At 38.3% G+C, this 23,451-nt stretch overlaps 5 protein-coding genes across 5 annotated transcripts; 1 reads left to right on the top strand and 4 right to left on the bottom strand.

The window, feature by feature from the left end:
* Positions 1 to 84: 84 nt before the first annotated feature.
* LOC141842682 (WPP domain-interacting protein 2-like) lies at positions 85 to 3,652 on the bottom strand. Its single transcript, XM_074730719.1, has 2 exons — positions 2,160 to 3,652; positions 85 to 900 (listed from the first exon to the last, which is right to left on the bottom strand). Exons 1-2 carry the CDS (start codon positions 3,304 to 3,306, stop codon positions 221 to 223), a joined length of 1,827 nt encoding a protein of 608 aa, XP_074586820.1. The 5' UTR covers positions 3,307 to 3,652; the 3' UTR covers positions 85 to 220.
* Positions 3,653 to 4,988: 1,336 nt separating this feature from the next.
* LOC141842683 (putative CRM domain-containing protein At3g25440, chloroplastic) lies at positions 4,989 to 8,889 on the top strand. The gene is made up of 4 exons (XM_074730721.1): positions 4,989 to 5,191; positions 6,641 to 7,034; positions 7,112 to 7,513; positions 8,699 to 8,889. Exons 1-4 carry the CDS (start codon positions 5,085 to 5,087, stop codon positions 8,864 to 8,866), a joined length of 1,071 nt encoding a protein of 356 aa, XP_074586822.1. The 5' UTR covers positions 4,989 to 5,084; the 3' UTR covers positions 8,867 to 8,889.
* Positions 8,890 to 9,800: 911 nt separating this feature from the next.
* On the bottom strand, positions 9,801 to 12,361 carry LOC141842681 (heat shock protein 81-1-like). Its single transcript, XM_074730718.1, has 3 exons — positions 12,221 to 12,361; positions 11,700 to 12,122; positions 9,801 to 11,443 (listed from the first exon to the last, which is right to left on the bottom strand). Exons 1-3 carry the CDS (start codon positions 12,344 to 12,346, stop codon positions 9,890 to 9,892), a joined length of 2,103 nt encoding a protein of 700 aa, XP_074586819.1. The 5' UTR covers positions 12,347 to 12,361; the 3' UTR covers positions 9,801 to 9,889.
* Positions 12,362 to 13,294: 933 nt separating this feature from the next.
* Positions 13,295 to 17,513, bottom strand: LOC141843187 (outer envelope pore protein 16-3, chloroplastic/mitochondrial). Its single transcript, XM_074731228.1, has 3 exons — positions 17,434 to 17,513; positions 16,763 to 17,124; positions 13,295 to 13,715 (listed from the first exon to the last, which is right to left on the bottom strand). Exons 2-3 carry the CDS (start codon positions 17,091 to 17,093, stop codon positions 13,570 to 13,572), a joined length of 477 nt encoding a protein of 158 aa, XP_074587329.1. The 5' UTR covers positions 17,094 to 17,124; positions 17,434 to 17,513; the 3' UTR covers positions 13,295 to 13,569.
* Positions 17,514 to 18,731: 1,218 nt separating this feature from the next.
* LOC141843191 (uncharacterized) lies at positions 18,732 to 21,634 on the bottom strand. The gene is made up of 3 exons (XM_074731232.1): positions 21,262 to 21,634; positions 19,242 to 19,471; positions 18,732 to 19,160 (listed from the first exon to the last, which is right to left on the bottom strand). Exons 1-3 carry the CDS (start codon positions 21,584 to 21,586, stop codon positions 18,882 to 18,884), a joined length of 834 nt encoding a protein of 277 aa, XP_074587333.1. The 5' UTR covers positions 21,587 to 21,634; the 3' UTR covers positions 18,732 to 18,881.
* Between the last annotated feature and the right edge of the window lie 1,817 nt (positions 21,635 to 23,451).

The following is a 23,451-nucleotide window of genomic DNA, read 5'->3' as shown; positions in this document are numbered from 1 at the left end:
AGTAAGTCTTAAAGAAAGAACTTTCAGAATCTAAGAGTAAAACATCTGATGCAATGCAGAGATTTTAGTTTCGATATCGAAAACTTAACAAAAAAGAACAAGAATACTACTTGTTCAAAAAGGAACGCCAGGACATTAGCAAAATCCATGTGATCCTGGGAGCAACAACATACAGGTAAGTTCTAACAAGGCGAAAAATACAGAGGCTTTTCCTTGGAGATCATGTCGGTGGTACCCCATCCGACGACGACGATGATAGTGGTGGTAGCACGTACGTGATGAACAATCCTAATGCGATACAAAGTATCATCATCTGGACAAAAAGGCATAAAGAGTACTTGGCGACTCGTCTCTGCAGCCTCAAGGCCTCTTTGGTCATAGACAGGTCTTCCTGTAACTCTTCAACTTGTTTGCTGAGCATGACAATCTTGTTCTTGAAATTCTTCTGCGTAAGCATCGCCTTTGATTGTTCTTCGGATTGGATGTTCTTCTCCTCGCAAAGAGCAATGTGATCTTCTGTTAGGACTCTCCAACTTTCAGTAGTTCTTTTCATCATCAGATATTGGATTTCTGCCTCAATCTTCTTTTCAAGAAGGTTTTCGAAATCCATCTCCATTTCCTTCCACTTCTCTTGGAGGATTGAGAACTCGGAGCTACTTACGTCCTTGTTCGGAACTCCTGTGCTCTTCAGGGCAGCTTCAAGCTCGTTTAGCTTTAATTCTTTGGCCTTAGCATCAGCTATTGCTTCTCCTAATTTCCATTTCAGATGCTCTATCTTCTGATTTAGTTCGACAGAATTGGCTTCAACATTTGTGGGACTAACCCCTTCTCCGTCTTCGTATTGACTATCGTAATCATCAAATGTGTTGCCTTTCCTCAGTTCCTCAATTTTTTGGATTTCTGTGCAAATATCACAAAACAAATCATTTGGTTGGTGACAAGATTTGCTAGAAAAAAAGACAAAGTAATATTGCCGCATACATCAATAAAGGCAAGAAATAACAGATCTTCAAAACAAGCTTTTTTTTTTTGTCGTGTGGATAAGCCGCAAAATGTGTGTGTTCTGATAAGGGTGACTTAAAGGCCATTGTGATAAAGAATTGAGATGTCACGATGTCGGATAGGTTGTGTCACATTTAGAAGATGGACGATATTATAAGAATCCAAATGAGTTTACTGCTTTTACCAGATAAATCCAGGGGTATCCTGAAGCTAAGAAAATGTTTAATCTTGGCCGTATGATCGATTTCTTCCCCCATTTTTTAAAATTGATAATAAGAACCACAAATGCATGCAGAGTCCATATCAAGAATATTAGACGGGATCAAGCATAAGAAAATATCAAACTTCAAACAATATTGCATATACATACAAGCAACATGAAAATCCAGACACGAAGTACACGCATAATAAATAATCATCAAACTCCTTTTGAAATCTGTAACTAGATGGATGATTGACACGCTGGAGCACAATCCCTGGTTATATTAAAGAAATTTACTCAATTAAGCAACAGAAACATAAAAGTAGTCTTCCCGTGTAAAATTTACTGTCAACACTGCAAAAGCCTAGTGCAAGGATCAAAGTCATCTATAGGTAAATATAGGATGAGAAGAAACATTTTAAGCATTTAGTTCTTCGGCAAATGATTGACTGCAAGTTTAAAAGGAGAACAAAACTTTGTTGTTTTACATATGAATAAGATGAATGCCATCTACCTTACTATGACTATGGAATAAATATCTTTCACAAGTGTGAATATTTCTAAAAAATTTTACATGCAATATGGATTTCTAGGTGTCTACTTGAAGTGCCAGTAATGGAGTGTCGGTGTTTGACACAGTAATAGAAATAGTAGTTAAAGAGTAAAATGTCAAAGAATGTCAGTGAATTAAATGAGACTTAGGTAGTAAAACATATAGCAATTGAATTATAAGTATGACTTTGTTAATAGTTGCATTTGCAAAGTATCATAAATAAATCCAAATCTCTAAATATGGCAACAATGGCTGAAACCCAATTATTCTTAGGTCAAGCTAAGTTTTCGAGGGATGCCGGCTCACATCTTAAAGATCGGAACAGAGATAAGCAAACATAACATAAAATAAAATAAAATAAGCAGTACTGATCATAAGCGCAAAGTTGTATAAAAGGCATACCCTTTTCTAGTGCTTCTTTTGTTGTTTGAAGAGAATCAATTGACTCAAGAAAAATGGGATCAAGCTCTGGCCCTTGTTGGCCACTCGAATTTTTAGTATCATTCACCTCCCTGGACAGATCAGCATCCAAATATTCCTTTGATAGATCTCTGACTTGACTCAATCTAACTTCCTCATTTCGCCGAGAAGAAACACTAGGCTCGCTGTTGTTATTGATAGATTTCTCACTCTGCTTACTATTGCTAGCCACACTGCCCATGTGCACAAAAGCAGCATTAGAACTTCTCAAGTCAGATTCAATGCTGGAATAGGAATTCTCCATCTCAATTTTAACCGAATTTTCTTTAAGCTTCCTATTCCCATCAGATCTGCCTCCTTTGGCTCGTTGTCCTCGTTGGGGCACAACATGCCCTGATCCTTTTCCACCAATAGCCTTTGCCCTGCTTCTATCTTTCCCAAAACCAATTGTTTCATATCTGTACTTTGGGGCACTTGCTGCTGTTGATGATTTACTACTTTGGTCATCGCTATTCTCAGAGTCTATTCCGATATTGAAACCAGCAGCTGCGACTGATAAGCCAAACTCTGGATCTAATGTGGTTGGGGTCATTGGAAGGGGAGTGTCGCCTATGTTCATGGACACCAATGAGGCAACTGAATCTTCATCCTCATTCTGGTTATCGTTCTTCTGCCTGTTGTCATTTGCTTCTGATGGCTCAGTGACCAGAAACCTGCGTTTGTGAATCTGAGCAGAATCAGCGATGCTGGCCACATCGTTGCTCAAATCCCTCCTAATTCTCCTCCATTTCCTCAGACCATAGCCCTTAGAAGGTGCCGACTTTGACCCCGATACAGGGTCTGCTTCAACAGAAGGAGATCCCATCAGATTAGAGGGTGATTCGGCTGAAAGTTCTCTCCCTACGGCATTGCCATTTTCCTTCACATCCACCAGCGCTTCAGCTGGATAAGCAATCCTCTCCTCCTGACCTAGATCTCCACCACCTGAACAACCAACATGAGAAACCTCCTCAAGGTCCAATACTCCATTGAATTTCACTTCGATTTCGCCCAAAGGAGGCACCTTTTCTGCGTTTTCATGTTCCTTCTCTCCCCGCAGGCCAGCACCCGAATCTTCCCCCAAATTCATACCGACACAAGAACCTCAACCCGCAACCACAACCGCGGCAAGGATAACTCACCAGGTCGTGCGGAAACCGGAAGAAACAACCAAGAGGAGGTTCAACAAAACGCAAAAATCCCTCCTCGGTACGAAGAGGGCGGGCAATTCCGCCGAAACAGAAACTCGAACTGCAAGAAGAAGTACAGCATCCAGCGAGCGGAAAAATTAAACCTTTGCGAGAGCTGCCGAATCGAAACTAGGGGTGGTTGCAAGATGATTGATCAGGCGAGTGGGATCCGGACGAGGAGGAACAAAAAGGCCAAGGCCTCCAGATCCGTGCGCTCCTGCTGCTGCCTGCGACGTGAGAAGGGGATAAAATTAGGGCTAATACGAACTGAACAAAGATTGGTTTGCTTAAATCTGAAGAAGACAGATCGATGCCGGTGCGGGCCGGGCCCGCCGCTTTGGATCCCATCGTGCATAATTAATTTTAATTAAATTCATTCTTATATTTAATTTATCTAATAAATAAATTTAAAATACAAAATAGTATGTGCACGCGCAACATCCACGACAGAAGAATAATTTATTCTTTTTTATTTTATGAAATAAATAAGGAAAAGTTTTTCTGTGAACTTTTCATAATTTTTATTGTCATCCTCTCGATCCTCTCAAGTAAACAGAGTGTACATAGAAGTATTTTAAATATTAAATTATGAGTGTGGTTTTGATTATATAAATAAATTATTAGGGATGAAAAAATAAATTAAGCTTCAATACCCATTTGAATGGTTTGATTTTTTTTAGGGGTGATCAATATTTTTCATTGGCTACTAGAATAAATTTGAAAGTATATAAAATCATTAATTTGGATTAGGTTTGTTGAATTATCCACTCGGCAAACCATTTAAATGGATTAGTTGATATTTTATCAAGTCATTTAATATGGGATCCAAGTAGGGTGGCTCGTCTAGATTTATGATCCACGTAGATTGTTCACAAGTTGAGATTTTTTTTAAAATTTAAAATAAAAATGAAGAATTTTATAAGTTTGTAGATTCACGATCAAACTTAAAATTTTTATTATTTTATATATATATATATATTATTTTTTTTAGATGGGTGAACTTAATCTACTTAATCTATAATTTAAATATAAAAATTTCAACCTTTTAAAGTTTTTTTTAGACTCGTGAATTGATCTGCTTAACTCACATCTCATTTTGAATTAGATTAGATTGAAAATTTTTTAATCCATCAAGATGATAGGTCAGCCTATCCCATCCCTATTTGATAAATTTTTAATAGATTAATTCACTCATTCATCCGTTTGACCACATTACTTAACCATGATTTGATTACTTTATCAAATTCTCGGGGCATAACTAAGATAGTTACGACGGAATAGACTTACAGAAGAATTTATCGAGACAATACCCTCCTTCGTCGTAAACAATTATAATTTCTTGATTTACCTTCTCACAGAGAATCATGAGATCGACCGTGTCGGACCGCTAGGGTAGCGGATTACACTTTTTGCGGAAGATTACTTTATCAAATAATTTATATTTATAGTGTTGATTAATCGACACCCATAACCAACTAACCCGAACTGTACCTCATCTGTGATTGGTGAGTTCAACGGACAGACGTTTTAAGTCCCGTGCGGATGCGCGTCTAGCTAGACCAGCAAACCCTAACAAACCTGCTTTGGTTGTCGCCGGAGACGTTGGGCGTGTCCGTCCCCACCTCCGCTCGTCTCGTTCAGCGGCCGCGATCGCTAGACGACGGGGCGACGTATTCCCATGATTTCCGCGTTTCGTCGTCTCGCAAAGAGCGAGAGGATCGGGTGGTTCCATGGGCTGATTTCTCCATGCGGGCGTTCAAGGATTCCTCTTTTCGATCGGACAAGGTGTCGACTTTCTGCCTTTGCTTTGCATGCTTATCTTTTCTCCTAGGCGATTGATTTCCTACTCGAAGTGTCTTTACTGAATTCCTCATGCGATATGTTATCTGCCGTCAAGTTGTGCTTTGCCATTGATTTCTACTGAGAAAGGTAGAATTTTGCGAGCATGTATCTGGTGTTTATCGCAATTCTTGTATAATGCTTGCACTATAGTTGAATTTTGATAGGAATGCAAGTCTTTATGTACTGGAGTACTAGAGAAAAGGGAAGATGATCAGACCTCCATAATATCATAATTTTGATAGATTCAAGAGAGTTTTAGGGTGTTCATTTATAGGCATTCAAAAGGTGCTTGTCTACAATAAAGTGACTCATTCTAAGAATAAATTCAAGATGAAACAAAGGATATAGCTAATAATTCTAGTTTGAAGTTTTTTTTCCTTCTATTAGTCACCTTTTCAAGGATCCTATCGAATTGTTGTTCACATTAGAGTTTCACTTTTCAACACTAGGATGGAATTGAAGTATCTATTCTTCATTAATCATCTGTCTGAAATCGGATGGGAAGCTAATGAGCACTTGATGATCATAAAACTGAGATCCGTCCTCTTCATTTATGTTCATTCAATGGTAAGTTCTTTGTCTTCCCTCCAGTCGACCTTCTATCTTTTCTATATATCCATCCTTTCAGTAACCATTTATATGCGGGAATCAGTGTGCAATTATGTGAACTTCTCACTCTCTCTTCCCCTATATCTTTCCACCCAAGTAGACGCAAACTTGCTGCCAAGATCATCGTCTTTGCATTTGATGAGATAGTAGTAGGGGCAAATGTTTCAAGCTTTTGATGGCTAAGGAACTTCCACCAGCCTTAATTGTCATGAAGTCATATGTCAGAATTGCCTAAGCTCTATGTTGGTTGTTACTCTAAGAATCCTTGAAGATTGATGCTTCCTTCGTTCATCACTAATGAAACCTCATTACCATCTTCGTATTGTTGCCTGTTGTCTAGATATGTGTTTATGAACTACTATGCTCAAAAGAAGAAAGAAATAAAAAAAAACATTCAGATCAGTCTGAAGACTCTTCCCGTCACCTTTTGTCACTCCGCTACTTGATTAACACATCGAAAATGGAGGCTAGTATTAAATGATGAATTTCAAGGAATGACTTGACAATGTAAGTGCGAATATATTTTTAAAATTTGGCTGGATGCATCTTCCAAATTAGCAAATGTAAAACAGTAGAAGTGGAGGTTCTTACTATTTGGATACATTAGCAGTCTATTTTTGATGTTTCAATATTCAACTTTCAAATTTGCTCGAGTATCTATTTCTATCGATTTACATCTGAAAATTGAAGCGCATTAGTGTGTGATCTCTTCTATTATGTTCTAGCATGATGATTCTTCGGATGGCATTTCTAACTGTCTTATATATTTCTTTTATCTTGCAGTTATTCGTTGAAGAGATTTGGTAATGGAAATTACTTGAAAGCTGGGACATCATATATATGGAACGACATATGTATTTCACATTTTTCTTCATGTGCATTTTCGTCTCGGTGGTCAGTAACTTCTTTGGTTTATCATAACACAATTAGGTGGCAATCAGTCAGATTTAGGAGCGATTCGCTGGTGACTCTTAATACCGACAACCATGTGGCTAGATTTTCCATTGGCAGACCAAATGTCAAAAATGAAGCTAACTCAAAGGCAATGAAAAAGCCACAGAAGAAGAAGATGTCGAGAAAAGCAAAATTGAATGAGCTGAAGTGGTTCCGCTTGAAGGCAAAAAAGAAGATGAAATCACCAAATCCTGAAGTTAGGATTAGGTACAAGCTCGAGAAGGTTCGAATGCTTTATGGTCCTTGTTTTTTGTTTCCTCTTGTTTTTTGTTGTCTAAACCGATTTGTGTTATGTTCCAGGCAAAGAGAAAAGAAGTGTGGTTGATTGAGAAGCTGAGGAAATATGAGATTCCAAAAGCTCCATTGCCGGTTCATGATCCTGAAATCCTCACTGAAGAAGAGAAATTCTATCTAAAACGCACAGGCGAAAAGAAGAAGAACTATGTGCCTGTCGGGCGGCGAGGCCTATTCGGTGGCGTGGTTCTAAATATGCATATGCATTGGAAGAAACATGAAACAGTAAAAGTAGTTTGCAAACCTTGTAAGCCCGGCCAGATTCATGAATACGCCGAAGAACTAGAAAGGCTCAGCAAAGGGACTGTGATCGATATAAAGGCAAAGAACACCATCATCTTTTACAGGGGGAAGAACTATGTCCAGCCTGACATAATGTCGCCTCCCGATACACTTTCTAAACATAAGGTATCAATCTCATATTCACTTTATTACCGCAAGCGATCCTCTTCTTTTGTTTGCATCGATTATCCAATCTAAGTGAGAAAACCTTGAAGCTCTTCTTTCTTACTCGATAAAGATTAAAAGAGTAAAACCATGTGAATCGAGAACTAGTAGTTGTTGCTGAACCTACATGCTACATATTAAAATTCCTCACACACAGATTGTTTAACTAGTTATTCCTCACACATGCTTGTTTTTTTTTATAGATAAATGTAAGTATTGATCGTAAAAAAAGGATGTACAACTGTGTTTGATACCCTAAACATGAATTTGGATCTTGATGAACATCCTCTTGGTGTGTTCTCTTTCGTTATCAAAAATACATCTATTCCTCACACATGCTTGTTTTTTTTTATAGATAAATGTAAGTATTGATCATAAAAAAAGGATGTACAACTACAAAGTGTTTGATACCCTAAACATGAATTTGGATTTTGATGAACATCCTCTCGGTGTGTACTCTTTCGTTATCAAACATACATCTATTCCTCACACATGCTTGTTTTTTTTGTAGATAAATGTAAGTATTGATAGTAAAAAAGGATGTACAACTACAAAGTGTTTGATACTCTAAATATGAATTTGAATTTTGATGAACATCTTCTCAGTGTGTACTCTTTCGTTATCAAGCATACATCTATTCCTCACACATGCTTGTTTTTTTTGTAGATAAATGTAAGTATTGATCGTAAAAAAAAGTATGTACAACTACAAAGTGTTTGATACCCTAAACATGAATTTGGATCTTGATGAACATCCTCTTGGTGTGTTCTCTTTCGTTATCAAAAATACATCTATTACTCACACATGCTTGTTTTTTTTATAGATAAATGTAAGTATTGATTGTAAAAAAAGGATGTACAACTACAAAGTGTTTGATACCCTAAACATGAATTTGGATCTTGATGAACATCCTCTTGGTGTGTTCTCTTTCATTATCAAAAATACAGCTATTCCTCACACATGCTTGTTTTTTTTTTATAGATAATGTAAGTATTGATAGTAAAAAAAGGATGTACATCTACAAAGTGTTTGATACCCTAAACATGAATTTGGATTTTGATGAACATCCTTTCGGTGTGTACTCTTTCGTTATCAAAAATACATCTGTTCCTCATATGTATGTATGTTTGTTTGTTTGTTGTGCAGGCATTGGAGAAATATAAATTTGAGCAATCTCTTGAGCACACTAGTCAGTTTATCGAAAAGTTGGAGAGGCAGCTAGAAGAGTACCACAAGTATGTTGAATTGTACAAGAAGAATAAAGACATGGCAACTGAAAGAACAACAGCCAATGAAGAGTGTAGTGCTGATTAGTACTTTTGCAAATTAATTATTTAATTATCATCTCCTATGATAGAAATTTTTGTGGTAAAAAATCTTCCTCATCTCTTTACTATAAAAAAAATCTCTCAATAACTTTTGTATGGGTCTTATTTTTTATTTATATTTTACGTTATATATGTGAGTAATGCTTTATATATATAATATATATTTTACATTTTTTATATATTTTATTTTACATTGTTATAGTAAGTTAGAAAACTGTCAACAAAATTAATTTAATTTAGTAAAGATATTATATATAAAATTTTTTTATATTATTTTTTAAAAAATAATTTGGATAAAAGTATTTAAATATGTTATTTAATATGGACAAATCATATTAAAATTATTGATCTATTTATTCCTAAAGATGACGAAGCTGCGGCATCACAAGCCTGAGGTTTTAAAATCAAAACCGCTAATTTTTTCTGACCTAACGAATCATATCCAACCAATAAAATGTTTTAGAGATTTTAAACGTATTCCGTTTTGGATATCATTGAATTTGATTTAATAAATTTAATTAAATTTAAATTTTAAAATCAAAAATAAAATGATTTGATAGAAATAATCGATATTTTTTAACAATATATTAAAACTTTAAATTAATCAAATTAAATTTTTAACAACAATCAAATTTTAACCTCATGTGAACAAATTTGGTATTTAATTTAATAAAAAGTATTTATATTAGTTCATGAATAAATTTAATATTTAATATTTATATTATATATAAAATTAATTAAATAAATAAATTTAAATATATATATTTAATTCATTAATATTATAACATTCATAAATAATATTTATATATCATATTCATTAATAAAATTTTTTATCAAATTTAATAAATTTGAATGAACCAAAATTTAAATGATCATTTCAATAATAATAATAATAAAAATGGGGCATCGATAATCCCCTCATTGTTGTCTTCTAATCTTCTAATGAGTAAATAAAGCCATCAAAGTTTGAAAGCACTTCGAACAGAAACTTAACAAACAAACACAAACCTTAGTCGACCTCCTCCATCTTGCTCTCGTCAGCGCCACCACCTTCCTCAAGCGCAGGCATGTCCGCGTCTTCCCCCCTGTCATCCTCGTCGATGCTCAGGCCCAGCTTCAACATGCGGTGGATCCGGCTGCCGAACGTGTTAGGGTCGTCGAGGCTGAAGCCCGAGGTGAGGAGCGCCGTCTCGTACAGCAACAGCGTCAGATCCTTCACCGACTTGTCGTCGCCGTCGGCGTCCGCCCTCCTCCGCAGCTCCTCCATGATCGGGTTCTCCGGGTTGATCTCCATCGTCTTCTTGCTCGCCATGTAGCCCGACATGCTCGAGTCTTTGAGGGCCTGAGCTTTCATGATCCTCTCCATGTTCGCCGTCCACCCGTACTCGCCGGTGACCAAGCAGCAGGGCGAGTCGACCACTCGCTCCGACACGACCACCTTCTCCACCTTGTCGCCCAGCACCTCCTTGATGGCCTTGCAGAGCCCCTCGAACTTCTCCTTCAGGGTCTCCTTCTTCTTCTTCTCATCCTCGCTCTCGTCCAGCTTCAGCCCCTCCTTGGTGGCGGACGCCAGCTTCTTCCCCTCGAATTCCTTCAGCTGGCCGACGGCGTACTCGTCGATCGCGTCGACCATGAAGAGCACCTCGTAGCCCTTCTTCTTCAGCTTCTCGAGGAAGGGAGAGTTCTCTACTGCCTTCTTGCTCTCGCCGGTGATGTAGTAGATCTCGTTCTGGCCCTCCTTCATTCTCGTAACGTAGTCCTTGAGGCTCGTCGTCTCGTCGCCGCTCTTGGTGGAGTGGAACCTTAATAGTTCGGCGATCTTGGACCTGTTTTGGGAGTCTTCGTGGATTCCGAGCTTGAGGTTCTTCGAGAATGCCTCGTAGAACTTGGCGTAGTCGTCCTTGTTCTCGGCGATCTCGAAGAAGAGCTCGATGCATTTCTTGACCAGGTTCTTGCGGATGACCTTGAGGATCTTGTTCTGCTGGAGCGTCTCTCTGGAGATGTTGAGCGGGAGGTCTTCGGAATCCACGATCCCCTTGACGAAGCTCAGGTAGTCGGGGATCAGTTCTTCGCAGTTGTCCATGATGAAGACGCGGCGGACGTAGAGCTTGATGTTGTTGTGCTTCTTCTTCGTGTCGAACAGATCGAAAGGAGCCTTCTTTGGCAGGAAAAGGACGGCCTTGAACTCGAGCTGGCCTTCCACGGAGAAGTGTTTCACGGCGAGATGCTCTTCCCAGTCGTTGGTGAGACTCTTGTAGAAGGCAGCGTATTCTTCCTTTGTGATCTCTTCGGGCTTCCTCATCCAGATCGGCTTCTGCTTGTTGACCAAGGACCATTCATGGGAGACCTCCTTGATCTTCTTCTTTTTCTTCTTCTCTTGCTCTTCCTTCTCGTCGACTTCCTCCACCTTACCTTCCTCGGTGTCTTTCTTGTCTTCTTCATCCTCCTCGTCTGAGATTTCCTTCTCGGTGGTCTTCTCCGTCCAGAGGGAGATGGGGTAGCTGATGAACTCAGAGTGCTTCTTGATCAAATCTTTCAGGCGGCGTTCCTCGAGATACTCCGACTGCAAGCATACATTCAAACAATTGCTGATAGTCATTTTTGAAATCAGCGAATTCTAATTCTGCAATTGATACCAGGCCTGCAAATCTTAAACTTGTCGAGAAGAATTGAAAGCGTAGAATTTAATGCTTTACATATCATGAAAAAAAAGGGAGCTTTGAGATTCATAAGCCCTATTCATCCGTTTCATGATTTCAAACAAACTAATTCATTAAGAACATGAAAAGAAATTGCAGCACGCAATGAATAGTGCTTACCTGGTCCTCCTTGAGGAAAAGAGTGATCTTTGTCCCTCTTCCGAGATTCTCCCCTGAGGTATCCCGTGTAACCGTGAAGGAACCCCCAGCCTGCGACTCCCAAACGTACTGATCGTCGTCGTTGTGCTTGGTGGTGACCACGACCCGCTCAGCCACCAGATACGCCGAATAGAACCCCACACCGAATTGGCCGATCATGCTGACGTCAGCCCCAGCCGTGAGAGCCTCCATGAACTCCTTGGTGCCAGACCGAGCAATGGTACCGAGATTGTTGACGAGATCGGACTTCGTCATGCCGATACCGCTGTCGATGATGGACAAGGTGTTCGTGGCCTTGTCGGGCACAATGTGGACGAAGAGCTCCGGCTGAGCGTCGAGCTTGCTCTTATCCGTCAGGCTCTCAAACCGGATCTTGTCCAACGCCTGTATTGCGTCCCATTACAGCAACAAAAGCCCATGCTTAGAGATGAGAAAATTTTTTACAAAATGAATAAACATGAACACCGGGATCGAGATCTCACATCGGAGGAGTTGCTGATGAGCTCGCGAAGGAAGATCTCCTTGTTGGAGTAGAAAGTGTTGATGATCAGGCTGAGAAGCTGGTTGATCTCCGCCTGGAAGGAGAAGGTCTCCGTCTCGGCCGCCATGGTTGAATCCGGAGAGATCTGCGAGCAAATGTGAGAGACGTTAGGGCACGAAGAGAGGCGAAATATATAGAACAGGGGAAGCCATGGCAGGTTCTAGATCCTTCTGGAAGGTCCACGAAAATGGTGGAATGGACCAATGGGGGAGAGGCAGGATCCGGATCCGGATCCGATAAGGGTTCTAGATCTTAGTCGACGGTTCGTGGAAGTCTCACACGTTTATTTTTTATTGTTACTCAAAATGGAAAATCAAAATGATGATTATATTTTAAGTATTTATTATTTCTAATAATAAAATTACTTGTCACAATAGATTCCCGTCACAAATTTTATGACGGGAATATGGACCATTCGATTTTAAAGTTAAGATTAAATTCAGACCGTAGATTGAATGGATGATTGCGATGACCTGGATTATTGGACAGATTTTTTTTTTAAATCGCATAAATTTTTATTAAATCGAATATCAAATTTATTAACTGACGTTAGATTTTGTTACAATCGTATGAATAATAAAAATATATATATAAAATATTGAGAGAGTAATCCAAATTTCTAATCGGATTAGATGAAATAGTTATTGGATCGGATTTGGTATCCCGAACTGATCCGATCGGATGCAGAATCACAGTCTATTATCAAACAGTTGGGATCCTTATCGCAACAGATTCCTGTCACAAATTTGTGACAGAAATCTGGACTGTTCAATTTTAAAATAGAAGATTAAATCCAGACCATCGCAATCACCCATTCAATCTACAGCCTAAATTTAATCTTACCTTTAAAATCGAACGGTACAAATTCCCATCATAAATTTGTGACGAGAGTCTATTGTGACAAGCAGCTTTCTTGATTATCAAAGGCAAGACAAAGGGTTCAATTCATGAACAATTTTCAACATGTCAAAACAAAGCAAAGGGAAGGGTTGATCCAGAGTTACAACATGAAGACTTACAAAGTTTTTCGAAATGTTTTTATTCGATCCATAGTTTGGGTAGGCGACGAGGCAAAGATGAAATACAAAAGGACCGAGCCGATGGCCGGAAGAAAGAAACATGAGCAAATGGAAGCCACATGAGCTAATAACAAGAAAGAACCACCCAAAGCAAAACAAACACCTTATTTAGGCACTTTCATCTACTTTGATGTCTTTTGTGCACATTTGAAATGCATATCCTCCTCACTGAGTTGAGGTGGTTATAAGTCGCCGGGCGCCTTAAAAGAAGCTATCGAACATTAGGCCTTTTGATGGTAGTCACCGGATCGTACACCTTCCCGGTATCGACTTTGGTTGTCCGGCCGCCAATGTCCAGCACAGCGGAAGTGAATCCAAGAATTGATCCTGCAGTGACTGCGCTTTGAATGCTCCGACCTTACACCAGTACAAGAAAGAAGGGTGGTGTTAGTTGACAATATGATCTCAGGCAAAGTAACATAACAGAGAACCCAATTTATCGAACTTGATCTAGTAAATTCTTCGAGTCCACCTACATGAAATTGTTTTGTCATTAAACAATATGCATGGTTATAATCAAATCTTTTATCATGGACACATAATATACACTGCAAATGTGGCTAGGCGATCGTCACTTTTATCGGTTTGTTTTCTCGATAGTCCTCGAGATTTGAACTAAATAGATCATCTCAATCAGAGGGAGTTTTCTCTACCAGGGAGAAGCAGTTGTTTCATGATTAGAACATCAGACCCAACTTCAAAATCTCCAAAGGGAGAAAAACACTATGGTATTTGAACAGGAACAATCTGTAGGGAAAAGAACAGAGAAAGGGAAGGGGAAAAAACAGCAGACTCACAGAACCTTGCGGCCGCGAGCAAGGCTGCGAGCTGCCTCTCTCACAGCCGTGAGTGACGTCGCAGCACTGTGGGAGAGATTCAAATGAAAAATGCCCCCCAAAAAATGAACCATGTACCCATTATTTTAAAATACGTAATGAGAAAAAAAAAGGATATGTGATACCATCCTTTCTCTCTTCTGCGCCACCAAGTAAACAGAGCATAAGGGTCTAGAAATGAAAATGGAAAAGTTGAATCACATATTGAAATTGAACAAAGAATTACAAAGGCAGTGAACGACAGCGTAAAAAAAACCTGAGGTTGGAACTCAAGCAAAACCTGATCCTGGCAAGAAAGACACTAAAATGAAGTTTCGTCTGTGAATTCACCATAACATATGACAGTGGTCTATTGTTCAAGGTTGTATATGTCATTATACAAGCTATTTAGTTTTATAGTACACATTCATCAAATCCATATTGTATTTCATTTTCCAACATTTTTTGCAAATTATGTTCCCAACTTATTCCGGCAACAACTTCAGCCACTTTGCCTTCCAAGCTATTTTATTCTGGTCCATGGTAGAATGCACTTCATGTTTAATATAGGCAGGTGTGTGATATTTTATAGGTAATACTCCCCCTAATTTTTGTAGTTTTTTTGTGGTAAACTAGGTGTCCCCCATTCACCTACTAGGTAAATTCAAAATGCAACTTATGCACACTCAGAAGTCAACCTCTAGGATATTCATCCCATTTAAGATTTGAACCTCAAGTGTTTTACCACTGCACCACACTCGGTATAGCTTTTTGTATAAAGTGTTGAGATGGTTTAAGCTTACTAGTTGCTTGTTGGTGCAAGCTTTAATATGGAATTGTTGTTAGACTTATGACTAACTGGTCTCATGTGTGATCCCGTGTATTAAATATATTACTAAATATTTTATATTGTAATGATTATAATGTCATAGTTAATCCCTTTCACCCTAGTATTGTTGTATCCACCTCCGATTTTACTAATTTTTTTATCTTCAACAATTACTAGAAAATTCATAATAGGACAAGAAATTGTGTATCAACTTTCAGCTTAGCCACATAGTTCTTACCCTCCAATGATCTCATGTAGAGATCACATTGTTTCTTTTGATTAAATAAAGTACTTTTGTTTGTCCCCCTTTATCACTACAGTTGTACCCTATGTATAAAACTTGTGTAGTTATAAATCTAGATCATTCTAGAAAAATAAATAAATAAACTTTAAAATTCCAATTGATTTCAACTAGTTTCGCTCCATATCCTGGTCCATTTTTTAGAGCTTTAGACTGAAGATGACAAAGCACTGGTACAATCAATTAATGAATATCAATGCTTAATTTGCTAGTTATTCCTATTTCCTATAAATAATAGATAAGTAACTTTAAATGTTATTAGAGCTCTAAATTTGTACAACACAAGAAAGTTGTTCTTAGATTACTCATAGGACTTCACCAAATTTTCATAACTGAAATTGTGCACACAATGTTGGCATTGACTGCGAAGCCAAACATTATATACATTTAAAAACTTGTCCATATGTACACTAGTGTTTGGACATGTATGATGGGAAAAGCATCATCTAGAACATCCATGAACTACAAACGATCAGTATTTTTCTGTCTAACAAATGGAAAATTTAGTACAATTTTTCTCTAACTACTTTCAGCTATAAGTTAAATTGAAAAACTCAATTATTCAAAGGTTTATATTGAAGCAAGGGGTTATGTTGACGCAAGTTGAATCCTTACATTGTCCAAGCTACCGAAAAAGCCAAGCAAACATTGTAATTTAAGAAAATAAAATAAAAGATAAAAAAGGTGATAAAGGAACCACAAAACATCAACATGGTAAGATGTTCATCTCTAGTTAAAGTTGTTTAAAATAAAAACTAAACAAAGAGTGATCAGGGAACAACAAAACATCCACATGGTAAGATGTTCATCACTAGTTAAAGTTGTTCAAAATAAAAACTAAAACAAGACTGATCAAGGAACCACAAAACATCCACATGGTAAGATGTTCATCTCTAGTTAAAGTTGTTTAAAATAAAAACTAAAAAAGTGTGATCAAGGAATCAGAAAACATCCACATGATAAGATGTTCATCTTCATTCTAACTAGAGAACAATCTAGTATTTGAGTGAAATGCATATAGGCCCAATTAGATAAAAGAAATGAATTTAATTAGCAAGAACTTTGGAAGACAAGGCAGTAAATGACCACTTTCTCACAATAAAAGATGAAATAATGCAAACTTGAAGTTTATGTTATAGTGGCTAATAACACATATAGACCCAATTAGATAAAAAAAAATGAATTTAATTAACAAGAACGTTGGAAGACAGAGCAGTGAATGACCACTTTCTCACAATAATAGATGAAATAGTGCAAACTTGAAGTTTAGGTTATAGTGACTAATAACACATATAGACCCAATTAGATTTAAAAAAAAATTAATTTAATTGGCAAGAATTTTGGAAGACAGAGCAGTAAATGACCACTTTCTCACATAAAAGATGAAATGATGCAAGCTTGAAGTTTATGTTACAGTGGCAAATAACACATATGATGTATATATAGAGAGGGAGAATACCTTTGAAACCATAAACAGCTGCTCCAGCAACAAAGGCACCCACAGCGCCATTAACGAAATCCATCTTTTTCCTCTGATGCTGCACCAACTGTTCCACACCAATGTACAGCCCTCCGACAGCAGCAAAAGTAAGCCCATGGCTCCGGCAGATCTTCAATGTTCTAATCAGCCCGGGGAGAGCAACATGCCTCTCGACGCGAGGGACATCGTGCCAAGTAGCAAGAACGGTGCCCCAGATGACCCCTGCTGCTAAACCCGTTGTCGCGCCCTTGATTGTCTTCAGGAGCGGGGAATCCTCATCATCCAGGTATAGCTTGTCAGTCAGATCCATCCTTCTCCTTCGGCCAATATAGTAGAAATCCCTAAACGGAAAAACAGGAGATCCAGGTTAAACACACGGAAGAACAATGGAAGATTTTTGAGCGTCACAAAGAAGAATAAGATCATAGTAAGGATGATCGAGATCAAAATTCAAGTTCGAGCAAAAAATTAGTAACGATAACCAGGAAGAAAAGTTATGCCCTAAAAAAAAAATCTGAAACGTAGACACGGCGGTTGCTCGATCCGATTGAAGAAGACAAAACCGTGACTAATTAACAGGGACGGAAAGAGGGAAACCGAGATCAACATGGAAATAAGAATCATTTCGCGGGAAAATCAAAGGGAGTTACCTTGGATTTTGGAGTTCACCGGCGCTGCGCGAGGGTGAGAGAGATCGATAACCCTACAGAGTTCTATAGGGGGAGAGGGATGAACCGTGTGTAATTACGAGAACGCCCCTCGATCTATAACATCTCGATCTGACGGTTGTCTTTCGATCAAGAAATCACGATAAATCAATAAATAAATAAATATATATATATATATATATATATATATACACTGTAAAAGACATTTTTTTAAAACAAATATATAAAAATAGCACCAACCTATATAATTTGATTTTTAGAGCTTAATTAGAACCGATTAATCTTGAAAATGATTAATCTGAATTTATAGAAATTTTCCATCGAGATAAATTAAAAAATATTCATGAATAAAACAATGAGCATTCTAAGACCCATTTCTCACTAGAAAGAAAACATCTTACAATATAACTAGCAATTGAAACTCAACTATAAGATGTTTGATTATCTGTTGGAGGAGTTCACTGTAGTAAATATATGTCTAAAATATTTTTATATTTATTTGGGAAAATAATTTTAATCAAAATTACTCCCACCTTGAAAGGATATTTTAAATATCAAATTATGCGTAGTATATTATTTTAATAATTTTTTAAAATATAATGCCCTTGTTAAATGAATAATACGTTACAAAACAATTTGATTAAACTCGATTATATTTGTTCAATAGTAAAAAATTTAAATTTGTTGAAGTGGACAACAGTCGAATTTCAATGAAACCATATAATACCCTCCCCATATTGACCAATTACAATTTCTTAATTTACCTCCTCATAAATTATCATAAAACTAACAATATGAGACTGCTAAAATGATGAATTCCAACTTTTTATTCAAATAGTAAAAAGTACGTAAAGTAAAAAACTTAAAAAATTGGTTCATGTATAATTATAAACAAAGTTTATCAACAATTTATAAATAAAATTTATTTATTAACTTGTGTAAAATTTAATTATAAATTTTTTATTTAAATACTAAATACATATTTCATATATTAGATTAAGATGATTAGTGGACCTCACTAAAAAGTTTCAACTCAACTTGAACTCAATAAGATTGTTAATAAACAAATAAGTTTAAACACAGTTATCATCTCAACTTAAAAAGTCATTGATATGAAACTTTTTTTTTCTCCATCTAGATCTACTACAGTTTCTCAATTTATCTCTTCACAGATGATCATAAAACCGATCGTGTAAAACTGTTTGGGTGACAAATTCCACCTTTTTATAGAAAAAAAGATATGAAACTTTTTACAAACAACATTATAGATGGATGGTGAATTGATTGATCAAAGCATTCGAAATCTTGCACTAGTGATTGCAAATACAAAGGCAGATGAAGTCTCAGAGATGTAAATATCGAAAGCATCGAATCAATTTGACATGGAATAATTCAACAATATATGAGAAGAGGATGAACAAGTTGGCTTATCAGAGTGAGGAGAAAATAGGGATCCCTGTAAGGGTAAGACCTGCATCGGCAACGAAAACATTGCCGGAAATGTACTCGGACGAGTCATGAAGCAGGTACCGGACGAGGGTTGTGATTGCAGGATCTGTCGTGCCAAATGTTCTTAGTGGAACAGTTTTCTCGGCCACTCTACTCAGCCATTTCTTCTTCATTAAAGAAGCTGTTATCTCTGAGTTGAACAAGCCAGGGGCGATCGCATTCACCCGAATATTGTAAGCGCCCAAATCCAAAGACATCACCTGTTTAAGATATGAAACAGTAACATGTTCGATATGGAAGAAAGTGAATGTTATGCCATGTCTCAGTTACAAATTGTGTACCTCGGTGACCGTATGAACAGCTGTTTTTGAAGCATTATAGGCGATGGCTCCGGGTTTATAGCCGCGACGAAGACCGGCAATGGATGAAACATTGATCACGGATCCTTTGAGCTTGGCTTCGTGCATGAGTCTGCAGACATGTTTGGAAACTAACCATAAGCCAGTCAGATTGGTTTTGATGATGCTGTCCCATTCCTCTTGGGGCCAATTTAGTGATGAATGCACACCTCCTGAGAAATTAAGAGATTGCATTTAGGAGAAATGAAGACTAAAAAATTCTTTCTCAGAATCTGTATCATACAACATCATAGATTCAGAGGGACTACTTGGTGATAAATGCTCCCATTTGTTCTCTCAGAAGAATTTCATTACGATATTATTCTTATTTTCTGTGTAAAAGAAGTTAGTTTCGGTACATCTGTTGATCTATTTTTGACTTTTGCATCTGTGATTTGGAGACTATAAGTTGACTTAGTTGATGAACGATAAAATTTTCTTGCTCAGAATCTGTATCATACTACATCATACATTCAGAGGGACTACTCGATGATAAATTGCCTTCATTTGTTCTCTCAGACGAATTTCATTAGGATATTATTCTGCTTTGATGTGTAAAAGAAGTTAGTTTCAGTTCACCTGTTGATCTATTTTTCGACTTTTGCAACTGTGTTCTAGATGATATAAGTTGACTTAGTTGCACTCTGCTATTGATCGTTGGTCTGCTCTGTCAGTTTGATCGGTCATTTGCCCTAACAAGGTCCTAGGTGCAGCAGGAAAAAGCAGCTACTTTCTCAGGCAAGACCCTAACGCTAAGGATATTCAGCGACAGCGGATGTTTGGTTCAATTAGGAAGGCTACTAGCACCTTTCATTCCCTTGGCTTAGTTAGTTTTGGAGTAGAAGGCACGACTAAAAGGAGTCGTGAATGCTTGTTGTTCATGGTTTTCCTTCAGCTATTAATAAGTAGCCTTATTCTTAAGCTGTCTCAACTCATTTGACTAAGTCACCATGTCTCACTAACTAGCGTGCTATGGCACTAAGCAATTCTACACGATCAATATATTTGCTCGGTCGAACTAACCCATTAGCCTAACTAATCTATTCACTTGGCCAAACTTGTTCGACTGACCCAATTAGCCTGTCCAATTTACCCAGACTAACTAACCTTTGACCAACCTAAATCGACATAACAATTAGGCCATCTCGACCAATTGCCAAGACTGAGCATCTCGAGTGACCCATCATCTATCATGGTCCGTAAGTTTGGCTCACTTGGCTCATAAGACCATCAAGCCCTCTAAGATGAACCAAACCATTCAACCCATTATGCGCCCATCAAGGTCATTGGAACCACTCAGATCAATTGGCCTCATCAATCTAATTGACACCTACTCGACCCACCCGACTCATTCAACTCATATTAATAATATATATTTCTTTTTGGCAAAAAAAAAAAGGTGTCATTTATTTTCATTATCATCAAAAGGGTATCCCATTTTGAAAAAGAGAATCAAAATTGCACCTCATCCTATTTTTTGTCTCGAATACACCGTTATCGCAACACTATCATATTAGTTTTGGACTAAACTACTATAATGTGTAGCAATTTTACTCAAAATTGTCACAAAGCATGATAATTTTAGTTAACTTGCTTCACATTGATAAAACTTCTTCAAATAATTTTGACCGAGTTAGAGCAATTTTTGAGTAAGTTGAAACAAGGTATTTTGAATAATTTTGCTCTAATATAGTATTTTTGGGATAAAGTTGTTGAAACAAGCTTTTTATATTTTGATATTGCTAGAACAACTACATGATTTGGATCCAACTACAAGAGGGGAGCTTCAAAAACCTAGTGATTTCATCATTATATGTCAAATAGATTTTTGATCTAGCGGTAAAAGACAAACCCTAAAAAAATCACGCATCGGACAATAAAATCAGCAAAAATGTGCATCAATTTGATCTACGAACAAGAAAATCAACAGGAGGACAACAGAAGTGATTGATTGATTGATTACCACGAACTCCGGCGTTGTTGACCAACCCATCGATCCGTCCGAAAGCATCCCAGGCCCTCCGCACGGCGGCCGCGACCGCAGCCTCCTCCGCGCCGACGTCAAGCACGACCGCCACTGCTGCCGGATCGTCCGGACGGGACGCGCAGATCTCGTCGCAAAGGGTCTTGAGGCGGTCGGCCCGACGCGCGGCCGCGACGACGCGGCAGCCAGCCTTGGCGAGGTCCAGGCAGATATCGCGCCCAATTCCGGAGGAGGCGCCAGTGACCATCACGACCTTGCCGTCCAGCCTCGCCCACGGCCGCCGATCGCCCCCCTCCACCGCCATCGCAGCTGCTGACAGAGCTGAAAAGAAAAAAGACACTGCAGCTTTCGTTTTGGTGAGTGGGCGAGCGTGCCTTTTAAGGCAACGTACCTCTTTTTTTTGTATAAATTATAATTTACCAAAAAATAAATTAAAGAAAATGTATGTGCGGTAGTGGTGATGTGTTCGGTAGAACAATAAATAAATAAATATGATAAAAATAATATATATATAATAGTTCATATATAATAAAATAAAAGAGATTAGATCCCTATCAAAAGATCAACATCATAATCCAAAAACACACACATATAATCGATCACACAATAAATTATATTAAACTCATGACACCACCAATACCAAGACACTATAACCCCACATGTCCACACAAGTGGACGGCTTCATCTCAGAAACAGAACCACCGACTTACCGTGGCTTGAGATCTATAAATTGATACACATAGACCTACATCTTGTAACAAATCCAATTAAAATCCGAGATAATGCATGTCTTGATAACGCCTTCGATTTCGTATCTCTCATATATAGTATATCAAATTAGAGATGCCGATGTAGCACGCCTTGATTTTTCGTCGTCCATTCATATAATGCCGCCCAAGAACATCCTGCATCTCTCTAAAAGAAATAAAATTTTGTCCAATACTGAGCCAATGTTTAACCTTGTCTCATACCTCACAAACCTTATGACATTCAAAAAATAAGTAATAGTTGAGTGGTGGTTGATTTTTTTTATGAAGTTGACATAACTCATATAACTTATTTTGACTCATGCTCCACGTGATTCTTAATTTTTAAGTGTCTATTTGCTAAGCCTAAACTGATATATATATATATTTGATATACTGCGCGGCGAAAAAAACACGATCCCGTACGCGATCGATCCACGCCGTCCACGCCCGATCGCGATCAACAACAGCCGTCCAAAAATCGCGATTGCACAGTGTTTCTCTTCGAACCTTCGCCGCTTCTCCGCCACTGTTCACCGCCGTCCGGCCACCTCCGGCCGCCGGATCGGGCCCGTTGGAACTGCAACTCGACGGCGGTCCGGAGGTGGCCGGAGTCCAGCCCCGATTCGGCCGGAATCCGGTTGAATTCTGGCCGAAACCGACCGCCAGTGTCTGGCGACGATTTCGGTCGGAATCCGGCCGAATCGGGGCCGGACTCCGGCCGCGGTCAAAGCGCCCAGCGTCGGCGCGTCGACCGCGGCCGGAGTCCGGCCCCGATTCGACCGGAATCCGACCGGATTCCGGTGAAATCGCCGCCAGAATCGTCTGCTCTATTTCGGCCGTAATTCCGGTTGGATTCCGACCCAATCCGGCCGGAATCCGATGCCGGTTTGTGCGCCATCGAGTTGCGCTTCCAACGAGCCCGGGATGGCATCCGGCGGTGACCGGACGGCGACGAACGACACCGATGAACGGTGAAAGGTCGACTTATCGCGCAGCGGGGTCGCACGGGGGCGTCGGACAAGATATCAGAGCTATATATATATATATATATATATATATATATATATATATATATATTATATTTAAGAGGGTGCGGGATCCATAAAATAATAGTGTTTTGATATTGAATAAAATAAAATAATTTTTAATTAAAATTATAAATGAACCGCTTAACAATGCGTTAATTAAAAAAAATGATAAATTCTAATTAGTCCATTGATTAAAGTGACCAAAACAATGAGTTAATTAAAGGAGTACGATCAAATAATTTATTAAAAAAAATCAACATAAATGATTCCCAAAAAGTATGCCACATCAGCAACGTGCCGGGCCACTCCGCTTTATGGCCTGGCCCGTTAACTGACCAACTACCGAGTCATCGATAGTCTGTCCAAGTGCAAGTGAAACTGTGAAAGAGTGT

Source organism: Curcuma longa, chromosome 12 (genome assembly GCF_044706935.1).
Source record: "Curcuma longa cultivar G26 ecotype Majalengka, Jawa Barat chromosome 12, ITB_CL_G26_1.1, whole genome shotgun sequence".
Taxonomy (NCBI): domain Eukaryota; kingdom Viridiplantae; phylum Streptophyta; class Magnoliopsida; order Zingiberales; family Zingiberaceae; genus Curcuma; species Curcuma longa.
The sequence above is the reverse complement of the archived record's forward strand: the minus strand, read 5'-3'. Positions and strand labels throughout refer to the sequence as shown.